This window comes from Silene latifolia, chromosome 7 (genome assembly GCF_048544455.1).
Source record: "Silene latifolia isolate original U9 population chromosome 7, ASM4854445v1, whole genome shotgun sequence".
Lineage (NCBI taxonomy): Eukaryota > Viridiplantae > Streptophyta > Magnoliopsida > Caryophyllales > Caryophyllaceae > Silene > Silene latifolia.
This window is the reverse complement of record NC_133532.1, coordinates 4397585-4410848: the sequence shown is the minus strand read 5'-3', so window position 1 is coordinate 4410848 and position 13264 is coordinate 4397585. Positions and strand designations below refer to the sequence as shown.

The 13264-nt window shown below is 35.5% G+C and overlaps 1 protein-coding gene and 2 long non-coding RNA genes across 3 annotated transcripts; 2 read left to right on the top strand and 1 right to left on the bottom strand.

Moving 5' to 3' along the window:
• The first annotated feature begins 704 nt into the window (after positions 1 to 704).
• Positions 705 to 9083, top strand: LOC141591444 (inner membrane protein PPF-1, chloroplastic-like). The gene is made up of 11 exons (XM_074411761.1): positions 705 to 1518; positions 4607 to 4717; positions 4873 to 4947; positions 5719 to 5779; positions 6191 to 6264; positions 6355 to 6459; positions 7138 to 7245; positions 7338 to 7438; positions 7878 to 8018; positions 8102 to 8225; positions 8763 to 9083. The coding sequence occupies exons 1-11, from the start codon at positions 1177 to 1179 to the stop codon at positions 8859 to 8861; spliced, it is 1341 nt and encodes a 446-aa protein (XP_074267862.1). The 5' UTR covers positions 705 to 1176; the 3' UTR covers positions 8862 to 9083.
• A 515-nt stretch (positions 9084 to 9598) lies between these two features.
• On the bottom strand, positions 9599 to 11691 carry LOC141591445 (uncharacterized). The gene is made up of 3 exons (XR_012520851.1): positions 10677 to 11691; positions 10043 to 10110; positions 9599 to 9949 (listed from the first exon to the last, which is right to left on the bottom strand). It is a non-coding gene; the product is annotated as an uncharacterized LOC141591445 (long non-coding RNA).
• LOC141591446 (uncharacterized) lies at positions 9855 to 12100 on the top strand. The gene is made up of 2 exons (XR_012520852.1): positions 9855 to 9967; positions 11774 to 12100. It is a non-coding gene; the product is annotated as an uncharacterized LOC141591446 (long non-coding RNA).
• The last annotated feature ends 1164 nt before the right edge of the window (positions 12101 to 13264 follow it).

The window sequence follows — 13264 nt, the reverse complement described above, 5'->3', positions numbered from 1 at the left end:
CTTTTAGTTTAAACACTCTTCAAGGAAAACAATTATTTTCATGATTAATGGTAGTAAAATTATAGAAATGTAATAATTGGACTAACATGAATACATGATTTCAATGAATTAATTGGCGACATTGGCATGTTATCGATATAATGAGATGTTGTGTTGGGCCCGGTGATCTAGAACTACGTGGGACAAAGATGAAGACATATAGAAGCACATAAATTGGGTTTACGATTACTGCATTTGACATAAGCAGCCTATTCATAGTGGATGCTAATGAATGTTGTTATGCTTTTCTAGAAATCGAACTTCAGACTTCTTACTCGGTCTAAAATTCTCGGATCACTCCGGCTCTCTTTCCAAGTTACATTAGGCAGCCCACTTATAATGGACGGTATTGAATTTTATGGTTTTCCTAGAAATCGAACTTCAGAGTTCTTACTCGGTCTAAAATTCTCGGACTACTTCGGCTCCCTTTTCAAGTTACATAGGCAGTCCATTCATATTGGACATTAATGAACGTGGTGATTGTAACTTGTAAGATTGATGTTGGGGAAGCGTCTTGTAAACCCGGTGCGGGAAGAATCTCACCCGACAACGATACTATGAAGGAACACACACAACGAATGTAAGTAAGAGCAAATAAAGTAGCACCACAATTTCTCACGTGGAAACCTTTCTCAACTAAGGGAAAAACCACGGCTCTCTTGACAAAGTAATTCACTTAATAAGATATTACAAAGTTTTTAAGTACAATCACTCACATTAGTATTGTCACTTTCTCTTAAACTTTGTCTTACTCTTATTATCTTTAATGGATGTTGAACCCTCTTTTTTTTCTCATTTGACTGTTTTTACCTTTTTTTTGGTTTAGCGTGTTTGTCGGAATTTAAATATTACAACCAAAATTACCCATCTTATTGAGCAAATAATTTGAATGAAGGGATATAAATAAAAAGAAAACACATCACCTAAACAAAATGTTTACCTATCAAAAAACCTTTATTTAACTCGTTTAGAAGTTTAGAACTGAAATTTGTGATCACGGTTCACGGATATGTAGGAGACACGTGACAAAACGAAGATAAACTGTGGAACATCACCCGCCACAATCCACGACCTCTACTTCTCTATCCTCCACCATCTAAAATCACTTATTCTTCAAGCTTTTCTCCGTCATAATCAATGGCGAAAACCCTAATTTCATCATCGCCATTCACAGGAACACTTCTCCCTTCTCATAAACACAACAACAAACACTTCTATTTACCTCACCGAAGTAATAATAATAAGTTCGTTAGCACAAGAGTTAATTTCAGTTTACAGCAAATTCCTCCAATTATTCATCAATCAATCGATGTCGATTTCAATTCGGTATTCACTAGAGTTGAAAGCTTGTTGTATACGCTCGCTGATGCCGCCGTAGCTGTCGCACCTGATGCCGGAGCTGGAGCTGGAGATGGAGCTCCTGTTAAAAGTGGCGGTTGGTTCGGGTTCATTTCCGACGCCATGGAAGTCGTCTTGAAGGTTATTACTATTTCCTCTATTCATTTCATTTTCATACGTTTCAAAATTTCCAGTTTCATTTCCATAAGCTTGTTTAAAATTTCTCGTCACGTATTTTGAACATAGGAGTATATATTGTGATATTATGAACAAACATATGGAAATAAATCGTGTAGAAGAAGTAATTGTTAATTTGTTATAGTAAGATTATGCTAGTATTTAGGATGTTATGGCGCAATTGTAAGGTCTAAGATTATGATAGAATTTAGGATGTTATTGCGCAATTATAAGGTCTAAGATTATGCTAGTATATAGGATGTTATCGCGCCAATTGTAAGGTCTAAGATTATGCTAGTATTTAGTATGTACGTTATCGCACAATTGTAAGGTCCAGGGTTATGCTAGTATTTAGGATGTGATTGGGCAATTGTAAGGTCTAAGATTATGCTAGCATTTAGGATGTTCTTGCGCAATTGTAAAGTCTTAGATTACTAGCTTAAAACCCGTGAATTTCACGGGCTGTTTTATAGTCAGATAATTACCTCCAAGCTAATACTCCGTATATAGGGTGCTTATGTGAGTAGTGTGTCTATGTTGTAGCCTTGCATTGTGGCTACAAAATGTTTGTATAGTGCGGTATTTATTTCTCATCGATCAATATAATTTTTACATTCTACCAAAAAATAAATAAATTATTCCGTATATATTTTTAATAAACTAAAAGTCATATTTGCTAAAGTCAATCTTAAATAAATATAAAACACGATAAATTAGAGTTGGTTATGTGTACAATTCGTATTCATATTGCTTTTACTAAATGATAAGTCTTGAGTTTAAAACATGACTGGAATATGAAATTATAGACCTGCCAAATTTCGACCTCGCCCCACTACACCCGACTTTTTCAAGATCAAGACTCAAAAATCTTGAATCATAACCCGTTTGATCGAAACCAAAATGATCTCACTAATTTAGGATCGGACCCTTACTCGAACTGGTCGACCCGTTGGTCAAGAATAAATCAAGATTTTTATTAAATATTAATATTTATATATTTTAAAAAAATATTATTTTTAGTATTTTAAATTTCAAACACAGTTAAAAATCCAATTTTATATATAACTTTTCTGACTTGTAATAATAAAATAATTCTTAAAATAACTTAATTTCTATATTCTTTTAATATTATTCATGTAAATATTGAATATGATTAAAATATTAAAATTAAATATGCATTAGTTTTTAAAAAATATTTTTTCGATCTATAAAGAGGCTTTAGTTTCTAATTTTTGACCCGCACTCTTACCATAACTTGACCCGTGACTCGTATGACTCGACACGTATTTCACCATACCCGTATTCTCACCTTACCCATATGATCCGACCCGTTTGACAGGTCAATTAAGAACTTGAAACAACATATAGGATATATAACCTCACTTAAATAGTGAAAAAAATTATCGGAAAAAAATCAAAACGAAGCCACTCATTATGTAGAGTGCCGTATCTTCTCTTTGAAATAACGTAAAAATATAGATGACAATTACTCCATATTAGAATTAAAATACTAAATCATTATTTATAATGGTAGAAAACCCACCCTTTAAAGTTCTACCCTCGTATACACATTAAAAATTCATCGGGAAAATAAAATAAAATAAAATAATGAAGCATGCAAGATAGTTATTCTAAAATTATAGAGGAAGTGATCAGTTAGACGACCTTATTATGGAGGAACGTCCATTTTTTTGCAAAAGAGAAAAAATATTCAGTTGTATTAATAAATAAATAAATTGTTTTCTTATTTAATGAGTTTGTCTCACAAAATCACAAATTATAGAAAAAGAGTCTTACACGGTGAGACCGTACATTCTTATAAAATAATAAGAAATAAAAAAACAATATTTAATGCTAATAAGTAAGTTGTCTTTTAACATTACGGAACCGTCTCACAACTACAAATCTTCTTAACTTAATAATTACTGACAACCACAATAGTTGATGGAGTATTATTTTACCGTTTTTAGATTTGTTAATTAAGAAATGCAAGTGATGAGATTTCATCAAACAAAGAAGAAAGTGTTTGTGGATGTTGTCACGATTAATCCAATTTTGCCTACAACCAAAAAATGTAAATTAATTTATTTATTTTTGGTGAAAAAATAAATAAATTATTTTATTACCATGACATATCAATTTTCTTTAATTATGGTAAATCACAATTCTTACCTAAAATTTAATCCATGATTATTTTTAACATTGAATTGAATGGGAGATTATTTCCTAAAATAGAGGTTTTAAAAATGAAAGATAATATACTCATCCGTACTTATATACTCATTAGTGAATAATTAGTGATTAACGTGAGAGAACGCCATGTCATTACAACTTAAGTAATACGATGCCATGTCAATAGATATTTAGAAGATTAATATATAGTATGATGCTAGTACTTTGAATTGGTTTGAAGCTTAGTGTAATATTTCAGGATAGTGTACTAGACTAGTAGGAAATAACTAATGTACAGTTGAGTACATGTTATCTTGCTCTAATAGTGGTATTATAAATTTGTACTCGTAATATTGTACTCGTAGTATAGGTAATGATTAGGCAAAGCCATATTCATTGAGGCTCTGATACCATATAAAAAATATATAAGGAGTATATAACAGTCCCTAGCTTGGAGTTTTCGATATATATGGAGTATCTAACAAATCCTTGTAGTTTGCGGTGGTTTAGTTGTCGTAATACTATAATAGTATCTAGTAGATGCCTTACGTCATTTTCTAGCCTGTTAGTTTAGCTACTGAAGGGAAAATGAGGCTATCTGAATTTGAGCTGTCCGACAAACAGTGGGCAATTTGGTGAAATGGAAGTTACATGTGTACTGTTTTCGAAGTACACGATGATTTTGTGGCAACTTGATAGTCGATACAGTTCAAATTCAAACGACCACTCATAGTTTATTCACACTGGTGTCATTGAAACACATTTACTGCTGGTGTAATTCACTTGTTTCCGAGTTTAGACTTTTTTACTCCGTATTTTCTTATGGAAAGTTGCTCATGTTTCCCTTCCTAAGATTTTATACTTTTTTTCCATGGATTAGGTTATGAAGGACGGGCTTTCAGCTGTACACGTGCCTTATTCATACGGATTTGCTATCATATTACTCACTGTCTTTGTCAAAATTGCTACATTGCCTTTGACAAAGCAACAGGTTAGCAATGCTTCAAGTCCTTCCTTTGGTTTTACTCTTGTATAATGTCTTGTAACTGTGGGATACAGGGATGGAACTGTTTCAAAACAGTTGCTTCTGCTGAATTAAGATGATTAAGCAATGTGCCTGTGCTTAACCGCTCAGCATATTTGTAGGTTGAATCAACAATGGCAATGCAAAATCTTCAACCAAAGATCAAAGCCATACAAGAAAGATATGCAGGAAATCAGGTATGTAGCATTTAGACATTGGAAACACTTAGTGGAGGTATTTGTTGAGCTGATTTTGGGATTTTTTTTTTTTCCGTGGAAGCTATGCCCTTTGTTACTGTCAACTCTTCGTATTACCTTGTGTACCCATGTCTGACATAAGTATGACACATGTACACAATTTTAAGCCAAAAAATGTAGATTATTTTCAAGTTGGACATTTGGATGTGCACCAGGTCACACAATTCTAACTAAGTTTCAGTAATATAGCCTACAACTTTGTATACTTTTGGGGATGGACTCTTTGAGTTTGTAATATTACTAACAAAACTTCTAAATTTTTCGGTATTTATTCCCATTTAAGTTTGATTCTGGTAATCATTATGGATAAGGAAAGGAATTAACCTGACTTTAGAACCTGTAATAAATTTATCTGCTCTTAAAGAGCTGCCAGGAATGAGATATCCTTATGCCATCATTATTGAAATTTGTACCTCCACATACCCTTCTTCAAGTACACAAAATCTCATTGAAGACAGGGATATCTGTCACAAGCTTGTGACGGATACTGTTTTCTCTCACAAAATGCCCATTGAGCAGCTAATGGGAAGCACATGGGGGTGCCCCACCTTGTCCCCTCTCCCTTTTTGTGAGAGGTCACAAGCTTGTGACGGGATTAGCCCGTCACAAGCAAGACTAGCTGCTTCAAGTAACACAAATAGAATTTCCATTTTGCTTGACATTTATAGATGGGTACATATAGCTGATGGAGATTTTTGTTTCCTCTTCTAGGAAAGAATACAACTTGAGACATCACGGCTCTACAAGCAAGCTGGCGTTAATCCTTTGGCAGGTGAGTTTCTGAATATGTTATTCTGCTTATGGAGCATACTTTGTGATCAATAATCTTGATGTCTAGCTAGCTAAGCATTTCCTTATGACGTGAAACTCTATGTTTAGTCATCACATTCTCTTAGTAGCTCTATGGTAATTTTAAGCTGAACATGAAACCACGGTGTAGGCTTGATGATTTTTTACCTCAAAGGGAGGCTATTAAAAACCTACATCTTTGTGACAGTTGTAAGCAATTAATCTGCTCTACAGTAACGTAGGTCTACGTTAGTCTGTGCTATACTGCTGTCTGCTACTACCCTCTCTTTTAGAGTATTAAAAGTTCTAGTTCACACCATTTAGTTATTGGCTTATTGCCAGAGAATCTGAAAACGTTGTCCTCTTCTCCCTTTCCAATGTTAACATCACACAGGGTGCTTACCAACATTGGCAACAATACCAGTTTGGATAGGACTGTATCAGGCTCTTTCAAATGTAGCTAACGAGGTAAATAGTCCAGATTTGTGGCGCTTGCAGATTATCATCGTAGTCATTTGATTCGTGATAGCTGACCATCTTAATCTCTTTTAATTGAAGGGGCTTCTGACTGAAGGATTTTTCTGGATTCCTTCTTTGGGAGGACCAACTACTATTGCTGCACGCCAGAGTGGTGCAGGCATTTCCTGGCTCTTTCCTTTTGTGGTACTGTTGCCTTGGATATATGAGCCTTTAGAATTAATTATCTTGTCTTCAGTTATCATTGTCTACGACTCTATAGTGGAAACTAATTAGCTAATTACCTGTAGCATCGTTTTTTCCCAAACTTGTACTGCATTAAGTACTGTAGCTGAATCTTTTTTTTGGTACTGTTCATTCTTCGTTCTGTTAGAAGACAAAGTGTAGAGAATTTTTGGAGCTATTTAATTTGTGATCACAAAATCTCATTATTTTGGTCCTCATTATCAACATTTTATCCGGGTATTCTCGTTATATTATTTTTTAATATCATTCTGATTTTCTGGGAATGTGGGTACTGTTTCATGTCATAATTCTAGGCTGTTAAGATTAGGTACGGTCAAGGTCATATATGATGGGCGAGTCTATAGTCTATAGCCATGTCCATGAGTTAGTTTATTTGGTTGGAAAAAGGACTTGCTGTAGACAATGAATTAGTTATGGGTGTTAGATAGAAAGGTATTATCGTGTGTCTGATTGCACTTTTATGTACTTTGTTCCGAAGTTCTATTGTTGTCTGATTTTCGTTATCATACATTTGTTTGTCACTTGTATGACTCTGTCTCGCATACGAGTGAATCTACATTATATCTGTATATTAGTTTAATCTATTAATCCTGATTTTGTGTACATTCCACTCCGCAGGATGGTCATCCTCCCATAGGCTGGCATGATACAGCAGCATATCTTGTTTTGCCCGTCCTCCTAGTTGTTTCACAGTATGTTTCGATGGAGATCATGAAGCCTCCTCAGGTAAGGAATTCTACAGGTGGCACACAGTCTGTATTATAAATGTCCTCCCACTGTTCAAGTACGACTAAAAGCTGAAATGTTATCTTTGACAGAGTGATCCATCTCAGAAGACTTCACTTCTTATCCTCAAGTTTCTTCCTCTCATGATTGGTTATTTTTCATTGTCCGTTCCGTCTGGGCTATCCATTTATTGGTTTGTCTCTGGACCCTTTTCTCTTTCTCCTTTGTCCTATGACTCCTATCTTAAGAATCTTGTATATGATATATAAACTTCATGAATCCCAGATGCATGGCTTTGTCCAATCTGTCAATTACTTTGCTAAGTTGCTGCACATGCACAAACCTCTGGTAGTATCATGCATTAAGAGGTTAATTTTTAAGCTGCTGGTCAGTCCAGTTAACTCTCACAGAATTTGTCTGTGAATGATAGATGGGTGAGTAAGATAGCTTGTCCAACTTAGCCATGCCATGTGTTCTAGTGTAACTGTGTAAGAAAAGTGATAAATGATCTGTTATCCAAATTCATAACTCAAAAGCTGCAAACATTTCAAAATTACTTTTTACTATGACTTTTCTAATTGACTTTAAAAAAAAAATCTTCTGATGTCTGTAGCAATTAATTTGATTGGCAGGTTTACAAATAATGTCCTCAGTACTGCACAACAAGTATGGCTACGCAAGTTAGGTGGTGCAAAACCTGCCATGGGTGAGAATGCAAGTGGAATTATTAGTGCTGGAAAAGCAAAGCGGCCTTCACCTCAAGCTAATGACAGGTTTGGGCTGTAGTTGATGCTAACACTGTGTTTCTCTTGACAATTACAATTATTCTAATTTATTTTATGCATTTTTAAAACAGGATTAGACAACTTGAAAAGATAACAAGCAACCCGGTGAACAAAGCGTTGCCGGATGATGACATCCCGACTCTGGAATCTAGTTCTAGCTCAGAACTGGGCTCAGTTGAGGAAACTAAAGAAACGGTGAGATACTGATTGTGGACTGTGAAAAAGTGGCGTGACATGGAATTTGGTATCTTGAGTTCAATGAAGTTATAAGAAAGTGTTCATTTCTGCATCTTAAATACTGTCAGTTTTGCTCTCTTGCGATTTTTGAACTGGTGAACACACTGGTTTCTTGAAAGACTGTAATATAGTGTAAATAATTAAGTATACATGGTTCCTGTAACGAGGGTCTAGAATCTAGAGCCATTATGATATTGATCTTAAGTTTTATCTTTCATGTTATGTATGCCAGTTTGCTCAGGAAATTTGTTTCTATGTTTTTATGTCTGCCTGTTTTTTTGTTATTTCTGCATGCATTTGAAAAACACGGCCGAGACAATCTTACAGCAGCGAGATTGATACTGAATTTGCTCCTTTAGTCTGCTTATTTAAGGCTCAAATATTCATTTCAATAGTCTGGATTATTCATGCATCCATCATGCTGCGTTATTATGTGCTCTAATTGACATGTAGCATTCATCTGATTGATTCTTTCCATTATTCCACCTTTGTCAGGCTGAACAAGAAGCGTATGAATCAGATGATACCAAACAGATTCCTAAGTATTCCAGTCCCAAGAGGAGCAAAAGATCAAAAAAGAATCGTGTGGGTTGACTGCAGATTTGTTTGTATGTAGTATCTGTTCACTTCTGTATATTTCGTGAGATCATGTTCTATCCTTTTATAGCGGCTCGTTCCTAGGTCATTCGCTTCGACTGCTTCTGTATCAAATCTGATTATTTCGCCATTGCCCTTACCGAATAGATTGGGCTGGCCACATTTTTGTCCAATTGATATGGTGATATTAATTAGAATCAAAAGCAGTTATATTTCATACATGCCCATTTTTCCTGTCATAGTGTTTTATATTCTCTCAAATTAGAGTGTATCTGTAATTTTTTTTTTCGAGACTTTCTAGCAAGGCCTGTTTCATGTGTTGGATCTGTCCATATTGGGAATTCTCGATAAAGAATGATACATCCGCAAAACGCATGGTCCATCTCAAAGCATTACGGGCTTGCAGCTCATCTTTGGTAGGTATTTCAGCTTACAGCTGCTATTCCCTTCTTCATTTTTTGTTTGTGTCGTAACCATTTGTAACTGGTTTGATTGATATTTTTCAAGGATTCAGCATACTTGTGCCTGGACTGGAGAGCTATCGGCTGCAGAGGTGAATCCCTAAATTTTGCTGGGATTTTATTTCCAGTAGATGTGTGCTGAGCCCCACCCTCAACAAAAAAAAGTTGAAAAGAAGGCATTATAATACTACCTCCACCGCATTAGTAGTCTACTTTTGATGATTGTATATTGTGAAGAAATTGCAGGGAAATGTGACAACCAAAGTCAAAGTGGAATTATATAAATGGGATGAATGCAGTAATAATAGTACTTCTAATGCTGATAAAACTACATGAGATTATGATATTTGCGTGGTCCAGTTACTCCAGTCGTCCAGAATCCATGACCAACCTAAATACAGCCACAGTAACTTGGCTAGTGAAACTGAGCTGCTACAGATTCCCCAAATTTGTACACCCAAGAGGCCAAGATATCCTAATTATTAATATACTGATCCATGCTTCTGTTTGCATCACCCGCTCTACTGTTCTTGTAGATACATTAATTCATGGTCTTGTTGGTGGGCGCTGATTTCCAACTGGATTTGGTCCTGATGGTTTTTTTCTGATTGGTTTCTTCTCGTCCTGCAGACAGAATATATGGTTAGTAAAATGCTCTAGTGCTTAAGAAACAATGTTCTTTCTAATCGATCTTGTGGCTGCCAATTCTGCACCTACCCAAACGTGAACTTGTGTTTTGCAGGGCCCCATTGATCGTGTCTGTATCTTGTCCACCTTTCTATTTTCTGCATGATATGATAAACAACGATCTTTAGATGAGATTTATCTGTAACTTTTGAACTTAAATGCTTATCCAAAAAGATTTTAGGATATTTTCTCGTGTACCCCTCAACTTTTTCATTTTCTAAGATGGACCCCTCTTTTCTTGCAAAAAAACTTTGGACTGTCAATAACTCTTGGCTATAAGTTCAGAATACGATAATTTTTTTTTCAAATTGACCGTCTTTAAGAGGTCTTCAGTTTGAAAAAGAATTCACTGACGTCTCAACTGGTAGTCGGGAATTATGGCCTGTCAAAGTTTATTCGTTAAAAAAGCTTTGACCAACCATAACTTCCGGCTACGAGTTCAAAAAGTGATGAATTTTTTTTTTCAAATTCAAGGCCTTGTTGAGATAATTTGTTTGAAAAAAAAAATTACCGTTTTCTGAACTCGTAACAGAGAATTATTGTCGGTCAATTTTTTTTTTGTGAAAAACGAGGGGTACACCTTAGAAAATGAAAAAGTTCAGGGGTACACAAGAGAATATCCCAAGATTTTACATTTCTACTAGATAACGAGAAAGTATCTTGCCTGAGTCAGTGGCTTGAACCATGTAAAGTGTGTTGTTGCTTTGACAAGTTTCAAAGAAAAACCATGCTGAGAGGAGTATGAGTAAATGCCATCCCGCCATCTCAAGACTACTTAGGTGGAAACTAATGATCTTGAAAGATTTAAATTGGCCTGCACTTGTGTATATTTGGTCATGGGAAAACTAGCTGAAACATGTACGTAGAGTGTCACCTCTGGTTGCATGAAAATCCTATGCCTTTATATACTACACAATATGAGCTTCACTTCATTGTGTGTTGACTTCTTCATTGTCATGATTATGCATGATGAACTGTTTGAAACTTGGGTATTTATACTTTATAGAAGGGTTTGGAGCACCCAACCAAGTATGTTAGGTGAGGATTCCGCGGCCCACCAATTGTTACAGACTACTTGTAATTGTTTTAAGTCTGAGCTGAGTATTAGTGCATTACACAGTCCACTTACCGACATTATGATGATAGAAGAGACTTCAAGCATTAGCAGAGTAACCAGCTTTTTTGGTCACTAGCTTATATAGTTGGAAAATGAGGTGATGGTGGCTTTTTAAAACTAGTTTTTCTTTTACTTTCTTTATGTCTCACTAGGGTTCTCATTATGTCTTATCATGTGTTTCGTTGAATCTAGTAAAAGTATACCCATGTTTTTTGCTTGAGCACTTGCCCATGCTCTTGCTTGCTTGCTCGTGGAATCACAATGAACTTTGATGGGATAATGTGTGTAGCAATGGAACTTGGTGCATCCGTTATTTTCGTGCTATTGGCTTCATTGAAATCTGACCATATCGTTTTCCATGGAAGCCATGGAGAGTTTTTGGTACAAATGGATTTCAAGCCATGGAGGGGTATTTTTCACCCGGTGTGCTAATTTATCGTCATCTACATATATTTACATTTTTGTTTTGAAGAAACATATACTTACATTTTGATTATAGTCAGTGTGCATCAGATTCATTTTGAGATCTAATAGTATTAGACACTAGTCTACGCAACTTCAATGGCGGTACAATCATATCTAGAAATGTAGAAGTGACTCGCTTTTTGTTTATAACCTTGTGTGGATCTTGCTCTATTTTTCAGCGTGTCGCTGATGCAAGCCTGGCACTCGAACTATCAACTATGCTGCTTTATATTGCCACCATGAAATGGTATGTTTAATACCTTCTTTTTGCAGCATCACTGGAAGTTTGCTTCGTATCTCATCAAAACTCCGTAGTCATAAGTTCTATGAAGAATTTGTGAAGTCTGTTTAAGTGAATGAGCCTAAGGATGCGGCTTTTCGTGCGATTATTAGATTAGAGTACTCATTAACTCCATTATGAGCTGGGGATTAATAGTCGTTTTCTGGTATGATAGTTTCTTTTCCTTTCTTTCTGTAATTTCAAAATCAGTAATGATAGCATGCTAGTTGCTTTAGCTAATTACTCATTGATCGCGTGCTTTAAGAATAAGTTAAACGTTTTACACTAGTAGTAATCATTGATTGCTTTCACCAAATCTTTTATCTAATCATTTCTGAATCCTTAGCCTGATTTATTGATTATGGTTGTTGCTCATCGTCGGCCACTTCTTCATCCAAAACCAAGTAATAATATGCCAATATACTCCTATGATGGAATAAAGTATACGAGTCGATATAGTTTTTTTTTTTTTTAAACTACTTGGTTCACTTTTAAGGTATTCCGAACCGTAAGTTTTACTTCGGTTTTCAAAATCGTTTTAATCTTTATTCTCGATTTAAATTCTAAGTTTTTATAAAAGAAAAAGACTTCGATTTTAAAACCTATAAGTTTACCTGGTTTTTGTATTATGTTTCACTCCCCTTTTGTTTTTCAATTTTTCTTTTCTATTTTTTTCGCATTTTGAGGTCTGCGTTCACCGTGATTCCGTGAACGGTTCTGAAGGATGCTTCATATCAGCCGACCCCAAATCATTTTGTGATTAAGGCTCTGTTGTTGTTGTTGTTGTTGTTTGTTTGTTTTACCTTTGGAATAACATAGTCGATATAATTTTGGATGCAAATTTTTATCAAATAAGACCCTATATATCTCTAACACGCATACAATTATGTACATCGCGCTGACAGGTGTGTGCGTGTGGTAGGGTGGATCATACACTTCTATTAATGAGGCCTACCCGATACAATCTGGACTTGTTTCGTCTCTTAATATAGTAGCCATCACTTTGCTGCCTCAGCTCATAAGCCAAGGATTTGTGGGCAATTTTAGGCTACAAGGGTCAGGGCTAGGTTATTGCATACTTGTCCTCGCGAGCAGTGGCGGAGCTAGGATTTGAATTTGGGAGGGGGTGAAGAATTTCATAAGGTACACTCAAAAAAATTAACTAAAAATTTCGAAAATTTTATCCGCCAGAGGCGGTCTGGCGGCGACCGCCTCTGCCTCTGCTAGCCCTGCTAGCCCACCTAGCTCTACCACTGCTCGCGAGGGTATTTTAATCAAAGGTAAACAAATGACATGAGGGAGTAAAATGTTTGGTTTAATTTGCATCTAGTAGGCACTGGTGTGTTAAAGTAAGAGTCTAGAAAGGGAATACTAAGAAGATTCACGAAAT